General features: G+C 60.7%; 1 protein-coding gene across 1 annotated transcript; it reads right to left on the bottom strand.

Annotated features, from left to right (window-relative positions):
• Positions 1 to 897: 897 nt before the first annotated feature.
• Positions 898 to 11153, bottom strand: P4HB (prolyl 4-hydroxylase subunit beta). Its single transcript, XM_006743082.3, has 11 exons — positions 10945 to 11153; positions 9881 to 10087; positions 8443 to 8576; positions 8135 to 8272; positions 3978 to 4082; positions 3670 to 3795; positions 3316 to 3516; positions 2886 to 3006; positions 2596 to 2777; positions 2420 to 2506; positions 898 to 1788 (listed from the first exon to the last, which is right to left on the bottom strand). Exons 1-11 carry the CDS (start codon positions 11093 to 11095, stop codon positions 1708 to 1710), a joined length of 1533 nt encoding a protein of 510 aa, XP_006743145.2. The 5' UTR covers positions 11096 to 11153; the 3' UTR covers positions 898 to 1707.
• Between the last annotated feature and the right edge of the window lie 6204 nt (positions 11154 to 17357).

The following is a 17357-nucleotide window of genomic DNA, read 5'->3' as shown; positions in this document are numbered from 1 at the left end:
CTGCCACTGTAGACATGCTCAGAGACCAACGGATGCAAAGCCCCAGGTGGCGATGGTCGGGCAACCACGGGAGTCCTGCCAGCCCCCGTGCGGGGCTCCTGTCCTGCTCTCGAGAGGGACCGACAGGTGCCGCCAAGCTCCCCGGGGCCCCCAGGAGTCACCAAGTCAGGCTCACAAGTGCCGTCTGCCCAGCCCGGCAGCTAGACTTCCTGTCTGTAGGAAAACCAGTTCCAATTGTTCTTTTCTCAGCATGAACTACAAGCAAGCTGAGGTTCTAGAAATCAAATTACATTTTATTTTATTGTTTTTAAAAGATTTTGACAGAGAGAGACACAGTGAGAGAGGGAACACAAGCAGGGGGAGCGGGAGAGGGAGAAGCGGGCTTCCCGCCGAGCAGGGAGCCCGACGCGGGGCTCGATCCCAGGACCCCAGGATCATGACCTGAGCCGAAGGCAGACGCTCAACGGCTGAGCCACCCAGGCGCCCCTCAAATTACATTTTAAAACCTGTGACGTAACACGTGACCCTGATTTGTGCAGGCTCGGCGGTAAGTAAGCATAGCAATGCTATCAATTCACCCATTCCTGAGCTCACACTGCCAATTTCTCGTCAGGCCCTGCGGTGGCAGGAAGACAGGGCAGGGCGCTGGCTGGGGGGGCTCCACGGGGGACCACGTGTCCCGATGCAGCGTGGAGCAGCACCCAGGTAGTGGCCGCTACATGCCCCGGGACACCCACCCCCATCCAGCCGAAGCAGCCCGGCCGTGTGCGCTTGGTGACCCATGACATGCTTGCGGCTCCCGTGGAAGCACCACAATCCAAGGTGCCCGACCAGGAGAGGCCTGACCCCAGCCCATTCCCCGTGGCCCAGAGAGCTTGTACAGCAGAGACAACAAGAGGTAGTAAAATTTCAACTTTATTTGGCCAATGTGTTCAATTCCAATGTCGTGGTGGAAATGGCTGAAGAACAGCCCACACGTGGTTCGGCTCAAGCACCCTTGGCCGTTTCCCAGCCTGGAAATGGAGGGTTCTGGTTCTGCCTGCTGCAGGCCTCAGGGGCGCTGGAAGTCACAGAGCACCAGGGAGCCTGGCTCGGGAGGCAGGGGAGCTGCCCGGGTCTGTCCTGGGCTCAGCCGGCACCCACCACCCCCTGCAGTCGTACAAGGCCCCCTGCGACGGAGACCCCGTGTCTCCGTTTAAGCCAACAACGTGAGACCCACGCTCCGTCACGGCGACACCGGCATGAGGTGAGAGGGACCCCTCCAGCCTGGCCCGGCCCCGCCCCACGCAGGGGACAGGAGTCTCCAGGGAGGCCCTGACGTCCAAAAATGTCTCAAAATCCCACAGATGGAATTTTTTAAAGTGATAGTATAAACCTAACAGGAAGGAGACTTCACCTGCATGAGATTCCAAGACATTTTAACGAGCGCTTTGGACAAAACCATGTACGAAAAAGTACATCACAATTTAAAAAAAAAATCGGCCCCCCAAGGTGAGCTGGCCTGGAGAGAAATCCCTTTCCAAAAATTGAAAAGCAGAAGTAAGAGATGGGTCTAAATTTACACGTGTTAGGATGAAGTGTTGCTTCAGAAAAATTCCCTGCATTTCCGGTCAGTGTTCCCTCCTGCCCGTGAGGGTCCCTGGGCTCCTGGAGGCCACGCTGCTGGGGCACACTGCCCGCGGGGCTGTTGCGTCTGGGGCACCCAGGTCACAGCTCATCTCTCACAGCTTTCTGATCCTCCTCCTCCTCCAGGTCAGGCTCTTCTGCTTCTTCCAGATCTTCCAGATCCTGGGGTGGGGGAGAGAGGACACGAAGAAACCCGTCAGGAAGGGCTGTGCAGGGGTGTGGTCGGGCCGGGGGCACAGCCCGCCCCGTCGCCCACACCCTGCACGGCAGGACCCAGCCGGCCATTCGGACAGGTCTCTAAGAGCAGATGTGCAGGGGAGCTTCTGCAGACAAGACAGGGTGGGAGGGGAGCCCAGGACCCCAGCCTCCAGGGTCTGTGGGGCCAGTGACAGCCCCAGCACCCAGCAGCACGAGCAGGTCCACCACGCCAGGTTCAGTGTGCGCTCCCTCGGCAGGCCTGCTGCCGCTTCTGGGCGGCCCCCGCCCCCACCCCCACCCCCAGCAGACGCTCTGACCTGGACGACCCCCTGCACCGCCCCGGCTGCCCAGGGCTGACGTGGACAGGCCTAAGCTGCTGGGCGGCGGGACACCTCAGCCAACCGGCTAGGGAAGAGCTTCTGCGTCCCGGCTCGCAGGGAGCCTTATGGGACGAGTCTGCGGTGCCACAAGCAAACATCAGCGTTTCAAGACCCTTCTAAAGGCCTCCACCCGGAGTGTTCCTCAGGGAGAGTGGCTCTGCCCGGCCCAGGTACACACGCATGCCCCTCCAGGGCGCCCACCGACCCCCACTCACGTCATCATCCCCGGCCCCGTCCTGACCACCGCTCTCCAAGAACTTCTTAAAACCGTCGAGTGTCCGCTCCCCATTGTAATCAATGACCTGTGGAGAGGGAGAGGGAGAGGGAGAGAGAGGGTCAGGCAGGAAGCCGGGCGGTGGCACACTCCTCCCCCCCAAAGCCGGCGGCGCACCGTCCTGTCCGTGCTCGCGGGGAAGAACTTCAGCGTGGGGAAGCTGTGCACTTTCACGGCCTCCACCTCGTTAGCCGTCGAGTCCATCTTGGCGATGAGGATGTTTTCATGGTCCTTGTACGTCTCTCCCAACTTATCCCAAATGGGAGCCAGCTGTTTGCAGTGCCCACACCATGGGGCATCTGAAAGAGAGCCGTGCTGAGGCGCTGAGCCCAGTGCCGCTTTCCGCCCGCCCCCAGCGCACACGCCCTCACAGGCCAGACTAGGGAAGCTGGAGGGGCTTCACTCACAGAATTCCACAAAGACATTCTTTTTCTCATCAAAGGCAACTTCTTCAAAGTTTTTCCCGACCAGCACCTTGACAGGCTGCTTGTCCCAGTCTTCAGGCAGCTCCTGGCTCATGAGGTGGGGCTGGAGGGCAGGCGGAGCAGGGTCACGGACGCCTGGGGCCCCCAACGGGCCTCGGGGCCCCCACCATGGCTGGGGCCCCCACCTGTCCTCAGAGGACAAGAACTGCTCACGGAACCTCAGGAGAGGGCTGTGCCCGCGAGGTCGGGGCTGCTCCACGCTCCCCAAGCAGGGGGACCAAGAGGGGGCCCCGTCCTCAGGGGTCTCCACTCAGGCACAGACATCCTCCACATGTGGCCACAGGAAGCCTGGGACCCTGAGGGCCCCGAGGCCAGCACAGGCCAGCCCCACGCCAGGACGCGGCTCCCCCACCTTGATCTTGCCCTCCAGGAAGCGGTGGCAGAACTCCTCGATCCTCTCTGCCGTCAGCTCGTCCGACTCCGGCTTGTACTTGGTCATCTCCTCCTCCAGGGTGATGAGGCGCACGGCGGGGCACTCCTCCTTCTTGAGGCCGAAGAACTCGAGGATGCGCTGGTTGTCAGTGTGGTCGCTGTCGATAAAGATGAACAGGATCTGGGGGCAGAAGAGGCAGGGTAAGCAGGGTAAGCGGAGGGCTGAAGGCAGTTTCTGGTCCCCACTCACCGGGTCCCCTCCGGGACAGTCCTGAGAGCTGGAGGGAGCCTTGGGGCTGCCCTGCAGCCTGCGGCAGACGTGTGAACGGCTCACCTTCCCCTTGAAGCGCTCGGCGGCCTTCTTGAAGTTGCTCAGCTTACTGTCGTAGTCAGACACACTCTTGGGCAGGAAGAGCAGGATGTGAGTCTTGATTTCACCTCCGAAGATCTTCGGGGCTGTCTGTGTCGTAAGCATAGGTTACTGGGTGTGAGCCGTGAGCCGAGCCGTGAGCACAGGATATTCTCTCAACAGCTATGAGGCCACCAATGCAACACTCTGTATGTGGGGGTCCCGGGGCCGGGACCTCGGGGCTCTGCCATGCCACCCCCTCTCAGGGCGCAGGACCCACAGGAGAGCCGCACCTGCTCTGTGAACTCGATGACCAGCGGCAGCTGGTTGTGCTTGATGAAGTCCAGCAGCTTCTCTTTGGTGACGTCCCCCTCAAAGTTGTTGCGGCCTTCATCAAACTGTGGACGCAGAGAGGGCCATGAGCACCTCGGTGCTCCCAAAGCCTCCCTCAGCACCCCCGGCTTGACAGTCTGACAGCCACCCTCCTGTCCGGGCTTCTGAGAGCAATGGGGGAGGAAGCCACATGCCTCTGTCCACAAAACACAGCCAGAGGAGGGCTGCAGAGAGCAGCATCTTCCCGAGCCCCAGGCAACAGCGACACCAAGGGGAGACCGGGGGCCTTTCAGAGCGGCTGCAATTTCCTGCTCACGCTCAGAACACGCCCTCTCCCGAGCGTGCTGTGCCCTTGGATGGAAGCAGAGCGATGAGGGACGTCCTGACAGAGGAGGTCAGCCAGGGATCCCTCCACCAGGCAGACGTTAGTGACTGGCAGAAAGCGAACACTCTCACCACTCAGCTGCAGTCATCTGGGAAAAACCAACTTTCACAAGACTGTAACTTGTGATTACAAATAACTTATTTTTTTTTTTTTAAAGATTTTATTTATTTGACAGAGAGAGACAGTGAGAGAGGGAACACAAGCAGGGGGAGCAGCAGAGGGAGAAGGAGAAGCAGGCTCCCCGCTGAGCAAGAAGCCCAACGTGGGGCTCAATCCCAGGGCCCTGGGATCATGACCTGAGCCGAAGGCAGACGCTTAACAATGGACCCACCCAGGCGCCCCAACTGTTGTTATTTTGAATGAACGAGGTTTAAGTTGCCTCCACACCCAGCCTGGGACTAGAACTCGCAACCCTGAGGTCAAGAGTCACCCCCTCCACCGACTGAGCCAGCCAGGCGCCTCTGGATGAACAAGGTTTTTAAAACATTTCTTAGGGGCTCCTGGGTGGCTCAGTCGGTTAAGCGTTTGCCTTTGGCTCAGGTCACGATCCTGGGGTCTTGGGATTGAGCCCCACGTCGGGGGGGGGGGTCCCTGCTCAGCGGGTAGTCTGCTTCTCCTTCTCCCTCTGCCGCTCTCAAATTTTTTTTGAAGATTTTTATTCTATTATTGAGAGAGAGAGAGAGAATGACAACATAAGAGGGGGAGGGTCAGAGGGAGAAGCAGACTCCCCACTGAGCAGGGAGCCCGATGCGGGACTCAATCCCGGGACTCCAGGATCATGACCTGAACTGAAGGCAGACGCTTCACCAACTGAGCCGCCCAGGCGCCCGATAAATAAAATATTTGAAAAAAAAATTTTTTTTCTCAGTTCTGATTTCTGACCCAATAAAAATCAATAGGAATAATCTGCGACCACAGATTGGATCCCCAGTAACATGAAGAGTTTGAGGATTCCTGGGGCCCGAAGGTGGAAGGCTGCGGTTGTTGCCCAGAGAGGCCCAGGGGGGCCCTGCAGCCAAGCCACAGCTCTGGATGGGGCGGCGCAGACACCACTCCAGACGCAGACAGGCCGATGCTCTGCCCACGCCTGCCCAGGTGAGGGTACAGGTGAGCCTTCGGTCATTCCCTCTGAACTGCCAGATCAGACCCAAGGAGAGAAACTACTCTCCTTTTCTTCCCAGTCATTTCCCTCTACGCTTCCCCAAAGGAACTTCTAGAAGAGCAGGTGGCCGCTCCCTGCTCCCGCCATCGTTCCGTCAGAGCCGGAGCTCCAGCCTGACCATGACAGTGGCTGTTACGTCAGACCACACGGAAGGCTGGGCACTGGGAGCTCCCCCACAGATGAAGCTGAAGCCTGCTTCCTCCTCCCCAAACCTGGGGCAGAGGAGAGGGAACGGGGGCAGAGAAGCCAAGGCCAGGAGGCCCGGCTCCCAGCAGGCATGCTCGCCCAGGCGTGCTGTGAGCCCCTACGAGAGGCACAGGCCACGGTGCCCCCCGCTCCTCCAGAACTGTGTCTCCTCCCCCACGCTGTGAGCGGTCTGCCCGATTTCACGCCGAGAGGCCCGAAGAACAGCACTGCCCCATGCCATCTGTCTCGAGACGCAACCTTCTCAGTGACGGTGCCACATCCCACCACGTTCACGTCTACTTCGGGGAAAAGCAGCCAGCCCGCCCTCACTCAGCTCGGGACAGCAACGGAGGCTGGCTCCCTCAGGCCCCAACGACAAACGTCCCCAAAAGGCTCGACGCTCCAGGCAGTGGAGGAGAGGGCTAGCCCCACAGCTACCCCTGACCCTCCAGCTTCAAAAAATAAAAAAGAAAAAGCAAACGCCGTGACAAAGACAGAAAGTAAGTAGCTCTCAAACCAAAGGTCCACCGGCAGTGACCCACAACCCAAGACGCCATCCTTCCAGCGAGTGGCAACTGGCCACTCCTGGGAGCCCACCTGCCCTGTCCTGCTGGGGAGGCGCCCGGCTCAGCGAGGCCGCCCCTCACGGCCCCGGGCAGACAGGAAAACCCAGCGCACTCGGAGGAACTGGGCTGAACAGCCTGGACGAAGGGGGACAAGCAAAGATTGGGAAAATGAACCGGATGGTGGTGGGGAAGACGGGAGGCAGCACGGCACGAACTCGGGTGCTGGACCTGAGCCTCTGCCCTCCCGGCCGTGGTGCGGCCTGCGGGACTGCGGCTGTGGCCACCACTCACCTGCACAGCACCAAGTCCCCAGGCTCTGCCGGGCTTCTGCTCAAGGCTGCCCCCCAACCGGCACCAGACCCAAGGGGTTGGCTGTGCCCGGCAAGTACGGACCGCAGGAAGGAAGTACACGGCGGTCAGCCCACCCACCACGCTCACGTGGAGCCTCTGCAGACCTTCAGGGACACATGAGCACCAAGGGTCCTCTGTGAAAACTGGTGCTCTGGATCTTCGGGGTGACAGGGGAGCACTGTGTGGACGCAAGAGGGTGTACACCTCTCGGTGGCCTCAGAGAAACTCCTTTCTCTGTCAGCCTCAACCTCAGGACCCAGGACTCTCACCACCCCCAGAGGCCCACCTCACCCACACCCCCAGGGGCTCCCATGGGCTCCCCCCATCACACATGTAACTGGGATTTCCTGGGCCCCTGGGCGACGACTACTGGCTAATCTAGCAACGCTGCTCCCTTTGAGAGTGAAGACGGCGTCTGGAGTTCTTCTGAGAAAGGACGGACTACAGACACAGCGGGATGGCAAGAACACTGGAAGAAAGCCACCCCGAGCCTGGGTGTCCCCGGTCCTTCGGCACGCGGCTGAGAGATACCCTCGCCCCCCCCGCCAGTGCCTGGCAAGGCATCAGATGCGGGAGTGAGCACAGAGAGCTGACCGCGGCCCGGCTGCCCCCCACACGGGGTGCACACACAGGGTGGCCCCAGCCCAGGGCCCGGCCCTTCTGAGCACACGCTGTGTTGCTTTGCTGGAGCTCTAAACCTGCCCTCCTCCCACGCGGACTAACCAGGATAAGGAGGCCCTATCTCCACCCCTGACGACATGCCTCTGTCCCCGCTCCTGGCTCGTCCTCCCTTTCCACCGCCTGTGCCATCGAGACGATGCGGACACACTACCGGCCAGTGCAGGACAGCTGTGCTCCGAAATCACGGGGGTTCAGCCAGCCCACCTGGCTGTCTAGTGGCTAAAACAAAAATCAAGTGACTCCTGTGACCCCACGGTAACGCTGCCCATGTGAGCCAGGCCAGGTCCCAGCAACGGTGCCGGCAACCAAAAGGCACGTGGCCCCGGACCCGTGCTTGCCACACTGTGGAGGCCGGGCTGGGCCAGCGGTGGGGACGCTCTCCCAAGAGCCAACACTCCCGAGTCCGTTTCTGGTGAACAAACGGGAGCGCGCTTCACACGGCAGCGTCCACGTTAAGTACCGCCACGGACTTACAATCCTATGCTCAGGACCCGTTAAAATAGCACACCTTGCTACACGTGTTTGACCAGTTTCTTTGAGAAGGGCTAACCCTGCAGAGCGGCTGTGCTTGAAACACGACCCAGAGCAAAGGGCCCACGGCGCAAAGTCTGAAGGCCGTTGTCTAAGCGGCTCCTAGATCTGACTCCGCACGACGGGCCCTCGGCAGGTCCAGCTGGCGGCGCAGCGCTGCCCGGGCAAGGTCCTCAAGCGCTGGGAGCAGTAAGGAAAGCAGCCCCTGCCGCAGCAGCTCACCACCCGGGGCGGGGCCGCAGGAGGGCCACTCACCTTCTTGAAGAGCACAACCCCGTCCTTGTCCAGCTGGTATTTGGAGAACACATCACTGTTGGATGTGATCCCAAAAGGTATGTCATCGATGGCTTCTGCCGCCAGCAGGAACTGCTTGGCAAAGTCCGACTCCACGTTCTACAGAGGAGAAGAAGCAGAGGTGGCCACGCACCCTGACACCGAGGATCCCTGCCGGGGTCAGCAGCAGGACAGACCGCGGTGCCCAGGCCACGGGGAGCCCTCCTTCCACGACTGGGGGATGGGGGGTACAGGGGGAAGGCCCCGAGATGAAATTCCAAAGCCTCTACCTTGAAGAAGCCAATGACGGTCACCTCGCTGGACTCCAGCAAGGCCTCTGCAGCAGCCCCGTCGGGCAGCGTGGTGGCAGCAGGGCCCGTGCGCTTCTTCAGCCAGTTCACGATGTCCTCGGCCTCTCTGCCGGCTGTGCCCAAACACATGCGGTTCCACTGAAAACCAGGGCCCAGCCTCCCCGCCATTCTCCTCTGAGCTCGCTGCCTCTTTCCACACACCTGTGCAAACCCTAGGGCTAAAAAGCCTGTTCTGTGCACCTGAAAAGCTTTGATGGAGTTTGGAGCAAGGGAAAGGCAGTGGCCACCTCTGGGCAGTAGCGGGACAATTCATTTTCCTTCTCCGGTCCCTCTGCATTTTCTGAATTTCCCTGAATTTAAACTCATTAAACACACACAGATACACTTTCCCCCAGTGGCCTCACTCGTCTTAATTAAAGATGTAATGGAATTTTTAAAAAAAGAAAAAAAAAAAAAAAGGCTGGTTAGTAAGCCAGCCGAACACCAGCTTTCCCTGTGAAAACAGACGGAGCTCCAGCTGGCCTTGGGCACCCAGGCCGCTCAGGTGTCCCTGTCTGTGGGGTGGCCTACCCCACAAGCCTCCCAGCCTAGCAGGCGAGAGCGATCCTGCACCTGCGTACCACCCAGGGCAGATAAAATGAAAAGCTACAAGTCTGCTCCTCCTGAGACTGAGGCCAATCACTTTCTCCCCTCAGTTTGGCTACCTGGTCCAATGTGAGGAAGTTGCGGAAGCTCAGACTTAAAAGGATTCTCCTAAGTGGCAACTCAGAGCTGAGTCATCAGTTACAGGTGGAATTAAGAGGAGCTGTCTCCTTCGCCAAAGCTACGTGTCAGCGATGGGATCATGGGAACTGTGCGCTTCCTGTTCCAAAGTGAACACAAGTGAATGTGGGAACAATAAAACAGCAGCCTGGGAAGGAGACCAGAGTCACTGGCGTCAGGATTAACTAGGCTGCTCCAGAGCATTCTGACAGGAGAGCCACAGAACCGGTTCTGTAGACAAAAGTCTCTCCTCTCGTCAGGACCTACCAGGCCCCAGAGGGGCCCAGCCTCCAGGAGGCAGCCCCAGAGGCGGCTGGCCACGAGGGCTCCGGCCACACAGGTGAGTGATGCCGGCCTGTCACTCGGCGGCACTCGGCTTGGCGGCTGGCACACCCGAGTGCCATCACTACACTCGTCGCTCCTGTGGTCCCAAGGGCCCCAGCCTTCCTCTCCTCACTGGCCAACCTTACGACAAGCCTCAGCTTGCTATCCACCCGATGGCTGTCCCTCCCCACCCACGAGATTCTGCAGGGATGGGAGCACACTCCTTACGAGAGCCTGAGAGGCTGAACTGGACCGAGAATGGGTTCCCGTCCCCGCCCCTCAGGCACGGTCCACGGCCTGCAGGCAGTTACGGGCGGCGCTGCAGTCGCACCTGTGTACTCCCTGGGAGCAGCTGTGTCTCCGTTCTTGAAGAACTTGATCGTAGGGTAGCCACGGACACCATACTGCTGGGCCAGCTCAGACTCTTCCGTGGCATCGACCTTTGCCAGCCTGATCTCCGAGCCTTCTGCCTTCAGTTTCCCAGCAGCTTTGGCATACTCAGGGGCCAGAGCCTTGCAGTGGCCACACCAAGGGGCATCTGAAAGAGAAAACGGGTGCTGGAAGGTGGCACTGACCAAGTTCCACTGCTCCCCGTGCCTTCTCCACCATACCTCCTTCCATAAAAGTCTTATCTCCTCACAAAGATAAGCCCCTGTGAACACACGCAGCTGAGCTGCTATCTCGATGCTCTTAGGCAACATCGGGACAGAGGCCACGAACGACAAACTGACACCAACATCCCTGTGGCTCTCACAGGCAGCACAGGACAAACTCTAACGAGGGGTGCCTTCCTACCACCTGCAGGCGGCAAGGGCAGCCGTGTCCCTGGGAACACAGGGAGGCTAAGAAGCTAGCGCCACAACGCCCGTCCACGTAGCAAGACCCGGCCGTGAGTGTGCGAGCCTCGTCTGGGCGCACCTGCCCTGAGACTCGTGTTGAGTGGGAGCAGAGCTGCCTCTCTCTCACCTAAGGTCAGCAGCCGCCCTGGGCTCGAGCTTTCCGCCCCAGACGGGGTGTCAACACTCACAAACACAAAGGTTCCGGACGCTGGGTGACAAGCCGGTGGAAGGCAGTGCGGGCAGGAGCGGGGCGCTCCGGGGTGGGTCCCGGAGGGCGGTCCGGGGGCTGCCCCCGGGGCTCACACGGGTCCGCCCCGTTCTCCCGGGCCAACGGAGGGACCCTGCCGTGCGGACATCAGGCACGAAGGCACGGGCCGGCCGTGGGCCTGCGGCCACCGCCAGGCTCCGGCGCGGGCAGGAGGGGCGCCCCCGGGACGCTGACAGCAGCTCCGCGGGCTGCCTTGGCCCCGCGGAGGAGCCTCCCGAGCCCTGGAGCCCCCCGCCCCCCCGTCCCCGCCCCGCGGCGGCCCGGCCAGGCCCGGGCGGCGGCACTCACAGAACTCCACCAGCAGGTACTTGTGGGCCGCTAGCGCCTCCTCGAAGTTGCCCTTGTGGAGCACCAGGACGTGGTCCTCCTCCTCCGGGGCGGCGGCGCCCGCGCGCGTTAGCGCGGCCAGGGCCAGGCAGAGCAGAGCGCGGCGCAGCATGTCGGCAGCGGGCGCGGCGCTTCGGTTGGCGCCGCCGGGACACCGAGGCCACGAGAGCGCGCGCTGGCCGCCCCGCCCCTATAAGCCCGAGCGCCGCCGCGCGCGCGCCCGCCCGTACCCGCGCGCGATTGGCTGACGGGCTCCGGGGCCCGCCTCCAAAGCGCTCGGATTGGCTATCCGCACTGGGCCCCCGACCCCGGATTCGGAATCGCTGTGGAGGCTGCCCTCGCCCTCGCCCGGGATTGGCCGAGGAGCTCGCGCTCGCACTCTTCCCGGGTTTCTCATTGGCTTTCGGTGGAGAACTTTCTCTTCCTCGACTTGTGACTGGTGGCTTTCTCTTACACCTTCCGCGGCTCTGGAACGGCTGCTGCCTTCGGAGGCGCGGGCTCTGCGGCTCCTGATTGGCCAGGAGATGCGCGCATCCCCGCGCGATCCTTCGTCGAACGTGGCAGTGGGGCGGAGTTCCCAGATGAGGGGCGGAGCCGCGCCTGCGCCTCTGAAACCCCTCGTGTTGCATTCTGATTGGACGGCTTGTTCGTAACTGACACCGCCCCCCGGCTCGGCGAGCCGGAAGTTGGTGTAACGCAACTTCCGGTACAACTTCCGGTGCGCGTGAGGGCCTGGCGGTACCTGCCGAGGAGCCTGGCTAGGGGCGTGGACGGCGGCCCTCGGGGCTCGGCGGGCCGGGGCGGGCTCGGCGGCGGCGGGTCGGGGCGCCGAGGAGGCGCGTGGGTGGCGTGGGGATGACCGGGGCCGAACGTGCTGGGGCTGGAAGGCGGGCGAGGAACCCTCCCGGAGCGGGCGCAGGAAGAGGGGGAGGTTGGGCCGTTCCACCTGCGAGTCCGGAAACGGGGACGCGGCCCCGAGGCCTGGGGGCAGGCGGCCCCGGAGCACTGCTCGGCGTCCGGCCGGTGGAAGGCTCCGGGGGGCGATGCGGGGCCTTGCAGGTGCCGCCGCCCCTCCGTCCCCGCCGGCTGCCGACCCCTCGCAGCTGTCTGGTGACCCCCGCGCGCTGCCCCCGAGATTGCTGAGCACGGGCCGGGACTTGGTTCACTGAGTACGGGAATTCCCGTAATTTTTAAATATTGATACGTTGCATTGATGTTTGAATGAAAACATCAATGAAAGTACTCAATTTTAGCCATGGCCTTTTTTTTTTTTTTTTTTTTTTACCGAGCTTCTAGAAAATTTAAGATAACGGGTGTGGCTCACATTTTAATTTTGTTGGCACTGCTGTAGACCGATCAACTTGTCCCTTTCCCTCACTGCTCAAAGCCTCTGCACCACCTCTGCCTTCCTCTGGCTGCCCTCCCCACCCCCACTCCTTGAACACCGTTTTTCTCCAGAAAACCTTCCTCTTTATTTGTATTCACTTCCTTTGTTACGAAAGGCCACCACCACTAGTTTTAGGACTCATCATCAATTTAATAACTTGGCAGGAAGAAAAGAAACACACCCACATTAAATGTACACGTTGGCTGTAGTAACATCCTCATTTCAGAAACGGTACGGCATAGAAAAAAATGCTTTCGTACTTTTGAGAGTTTGCGTTTGATACATTGCATTTGAGGGTGTGTTTTCCCATCTCTTATGTGGGGCTCCCTCAGCTAGAATATGAATTCCTTAAGGTCAGGACCAGTTTCTCTGTCCTTCCCCCAGTGCCAGCAGAGCAAGGGTCAGCAAAGGTGGTTGTATCCATTGTGATATGTCTTCACAGGGATGACGCGACAGGAGCTGGGACTTTGGGCACAGAAAGGCTATGAACATGTGCCTGGCAGGTGCCGGCCTCCACCCCAGCTTCCGAGGGGCCCTGGCCTGGTGGTTCAATGGATGAATGACAGCTCTTTGTAACTAATAATTGCAAGCAAAGTCCCCTTTGCTCTCTGGGAAATGGGGGGCAGTTGCTTCAGGGCTGCTTTCCTGACTCCCAACGTTTTTGTAATTGCCATGACCCTTATTTTACAGACCACAATTTGGGGCCTGATGTAAGGGGTATTTGTATCTTGTCTAGATTTCAGAGGCGCTCATGAGACCAGTGTTCAGATGCCTGCATATTGGGGCTTGAGTTTTTTTCTGCTGATGGGGACAGAGTGAAGAGATTTAAATTACCATGATGTTCATTAGTTTGTGATGGTTTGGAGTAGCTTCACCCCAGAGCATACAGTCTTGACAGAAGATGAGAACTTTGGGATCAAGGGGAGAACAAACCAGACAAGGATCCAGTTGTGGCTGTGAATGAGCCTTACTTTCTTTTGAGTCTGTGCCTCCGTGGCTGCAGCAGAGTGTAGTGGACGCACCTTGATGCAGGTGATGACCGTGCAGCCCGGGTGGCCACAGCAGGGCCTAAGCAAGGCTCTGGCTGAACGGGGCACGGTATCTTGGTATCTTGGCTGCACTGATGTGCCTTCTCAAGGTGCCTGCTCATCTTGAATTGGCCTCATGTACCAACCTGCAGGAGCAGCAAAGTGGGGTTCTCAGCTGGAAGGAGGGCTGTTTTGGGGAGGCTCTGAGATCCCCAGTTTCTGTGGGGTTGGTCCCAGAACACAGGGGGGTTCACTGAACACCTCTGCAGGCCTCAGCTTTGAGGGGAGGGCTGGCATCCACCTCCTCCTTCCTAAGACCCACTCACATACCTTCCAGAAGCATCTCCAGAGAGAGGCCATGGGGCTATGTTCACCTTGTACCCTGGGCCCTGAGCTGGAATGTGCCCTGGGAGGTCCGCGCCGCGCCCCCCCCTCCCCCATGACTGTGGCTCTGGCGTCTCGGGACCAGCACCGCTGCTTCACGACACCCTCCAGGCGTCTCTCATTCTCTGAGGAGGTACCCATTAAATCTCATGTGAACTACTTACTGAGTGATAAGATGTTTTGATAAATACTATTCTCAAAAATAGAGTTCTTGGATTGTTTGAGTGGCTCAGTCGGTGAAGCATCTGCCTTTGGCTCAGGTCGTGATCCCGGAGTCGGCTTCTCCCTCCCTCTGCCCTCCTGCTTGTGCTCGTTCTCTCTCTCTCTCAAATAGATATAAAATCTTTTTTTGTTTTTTAAATAGAGTTCTCAGAATAAAACTCCTTTCCAATCTGTGATAGGATAGGAGGTGTTGAGGGAGTCAACAGCAGGCTCATGGATACGCTGGGCTACTGAACGACAGCTGGGCCACAGGGTCCCACTGCCAGGCAGGACCACACAGCCCTGCACACATGCATGCTGGGGCGCAGTGGGGAGCTGTGGCCCTGTGGGGGGGGAGCGGAAGGGGTCCTGATTATGGAGTGGGACAGTGTGGGGCATGAAGTTTATCATAAATCACAGTAATTGGTGGTTAATCAGTCACATCAGAGGTCCTGACCTGGCATCCACTGGCACCTCCTTGGTGGAGAAGGGCCCATCTGGGAGTAGATGAGGAGGGGGCAGCTTGGGGGTTCCTAGGGGACATGGACAGAGGGCAGGGTGGAAGAGGACCACAGGCACAGGCCCCCAGGCTGTACAGATAGGCGCAAAGTGAAACCAGGAGGATCGGGTTAGACTTGGGACCCAGGAGACACGTCCCAAGACAAGTCCTGCAGGCACCACCCTATGTGGCCCTTCGCCCAGGGAGGGGACCCAGGAGACACGTCCTGCGAGTCCTGCAGGCACCACCCTATGTGGCCCTTCACCCGGGGAGGGGCTGGAGCAAAGTCCTGGCTCTTGGCAAGGTGCCCGTCCAACTCAGCACTTCGGGTCCGAGTTCACGTGTGTGACTAAAGCTGGGAAAGTCCATGGCCTGACAGAGCCTCAGAGGGCCCTGGACCACTGAACTGTTGATGGCACGATTACCCTGGGTTTAGATTTTCACCGGACCTTTGAGGAGACGTGCCGGGAGAGGTGTGGCAGTGGCCAGCCCCAGAGCTGCGATGGGCCCGCGGAGCTGGGAGCTGCTGCCTGGTTACACCTCTGGGGGCAGCGGTGAGTTTCAGAGGTAGCTGGTCCGAGTTCAGTGGGGAGGGCGCCAGACCCAGAGCCCAGAACGGTGCAGCCCCACTGGCTCTCCCTGCCCGAGCCCGTGCTACCGGACTTGGGGCAGGCCCGCTCTTTGCCCCTGTGGCATGTGGAATCGAGAGCCCGGGCCTCGGCTGCTTCCTGCGGCCGCTCTCGGACCTGTGTTTGGGCAGGAAGGGCCCCTTCACATCATCCAGCAGGGGGCGCCGGTGAGCGGGGCCGAGGCAGGTGCCAGCCCCGTGGAGGCGGCCCTGGCACAGGCGTGTGGTCACCGCTCCACCCCAGCCCCAGCCGGCGATAAGCTGCTGGCAGAGCACACCCTGCAGGTAAGCACCGGCAGGAGGGGCAGGCCCCCAGAGGTGTGGCCAGCAGCCTCTAAGAGGGCAGCTTCCCGTCCCCACCAACTGTGGCACAAAACCACTTTTCTAACCCACTCAGACGGCGCACAGAGGTTTCACAACAGGCCTCAGGCCAGACGAGAGGGTTTCTGGAGCTTAGGTTCCCCATCTGCCTTTTCCGTCCTGGGGCTGGGGAGGGGGCACATAGTTGCTAACGCCCTGGGGTGGTGCGGGGGGGGCAGTGTCATCCTTCTCCTGCGCCCCCCACCCCCAGGGTCCCGTAGAGGCCATGCGGGGCTGTGGGACTGGCTGTCCTTCAGGAGTCCCCCTTGCTGCTCTTTCGCACCTCTAAGCAGTGAGGTCCCCCCGTCTCCTCCCGGCTACCCCACTTCACTCATTCCACCTTCGGACCCCTGATCCCGTGGGGCCCTCCAGAGCCCTGCCGCCCACAGCAACGACTTCCCGGCGCCCTCCTGCCCCCACTGCAGGGCAGCCCGGCCACACCACGCAGGGACCCCCTCACCCCCTCCCTCCACGGACGCCTCTGACACAGGTCTCGTCTCCAGCGAGGTTCCCCTTCTTCAGGGTTGGGGCATTTCCTCCGTGGAGCCCGTGCTCCAGACTCCCAGAAAGACCTGCGCACCCACCCCCCACTGGCCAAGAACGGTGTAACCTGGGCAATTTGGGGAGACACCAGGCCTACACCCAGTGAAACACTGGCCAGATGAAACTGGTATGAAAGCCTTCCATTCACTCTCTTCCACAGCCACAGGTGCAGTGGCTGCAGCCTGGGGGGGAAGCCCCAGCACCACCCCATGCGCCCCAGCTGCCCCCCACCCCCTCCGGAGACAAGCAGCAGACACCCTGGCTCCTTTGGGGGAGTTTATTTCCCGGTCAGAAAAGGAGAAGCAGGGTCAGGCTCCTGAACATTCTAGGCCCGGGCCTACCAGGGGAGGCAAGGGGAGGGGAGGCACAGGGGAGGGCTCCGACTGTGCGCGCTTGGTCCCGCAATTGTCCTGGCTGGGTCCGGGGAGGGCCTGCCGGGGATGGTGGCACCGAGCCTGGGGGCAGAGGTGGCAGGCCAGGGGGCCCAGAGGACGGCATGTATGGAGGCAATAAATACTGGCAGGCCAGGCACACGACTCCAGGCCGGCAGGCCCCGGTGGGACAATAAGGCTCGGCCGCTGGCTTTGTCCGCCGCGGGCTCTCTGCTGGGGCCGTGGGCTCTGGCACTGCCCACTGGGACAAAGAAGGCAGAGGTGTGAGGACACCTGGCCTCCCAGATGGGAATGGAGGCAACTTCAGTTTTGGCAAGTTAGCTTTCCCCCAGCCCCTGGAGCCATCCGCACAGCCCTGGCCGGGGGAGGGGGCTGGCCAGGCCCTGGCGGGCAGAAGGCGGGGGAACAGCAGCACACCCCACACACCTCCCCGGGCCACGGGGCCTGCGGATGGGGCAGGGACCGGGGGGGACCACATGCTCATGCAGACATGGGGGGGTTAGAGGTTAGTGAAGGCCCCCACAGCACACGTTCCACATGTTAAGGCATCATGGTTAGACAGTTACTGACAGCGATGGATGAACTGACCGGGGACAGGTGAAAGCAGGAGGGTGGCTGGCCCCCAAGAGGCCTCGAATCATGCACCCCACCCCACCCCCACCCCGGAAAAAGAGAAAGAACAGGATTCAGGGCAACTGCAAAGGCCCACAGGAACCTGAGCACCCCATGAGATTCCCTTGGAAAAGCCAGGGCCTCAGGTCGGGTTAGGACAGGTGGGGGAACCCAAAGGGGTACGGAAGGGGAGGTGGAGGCCTGGCCTGGAGGCTCCCTTCCCCCTCTACCCCCCCCAGCACAGGCAGAAGCAGCAAGGCGAAGACCACCGAGGAGGCTGGGGCCTGCAGGGCAGGGCCAGGAGGGATGGGTAGGGTCAGCCAGGGGGGCAGACCTGTCA

The sequence above is a fragment of the Leptonychotes weddellii genome, chromosome 15, assembly GCF_054177405.1.
Source record: "Leptonychotes weddellii isolate Sample4059 chromosome 15, ASM5417740v2, whole genome shotgun sequence".
NCBI classification, from domain to species: Eukaryota; Metazoa; Chordata; class Mammalia; order Carnivora; family Phocidae; genus Leptonychotes; species Leptonychotes weddellii.
This window is presented reverse-complemented; position numbering and strand designations above follow the sequence as displayed.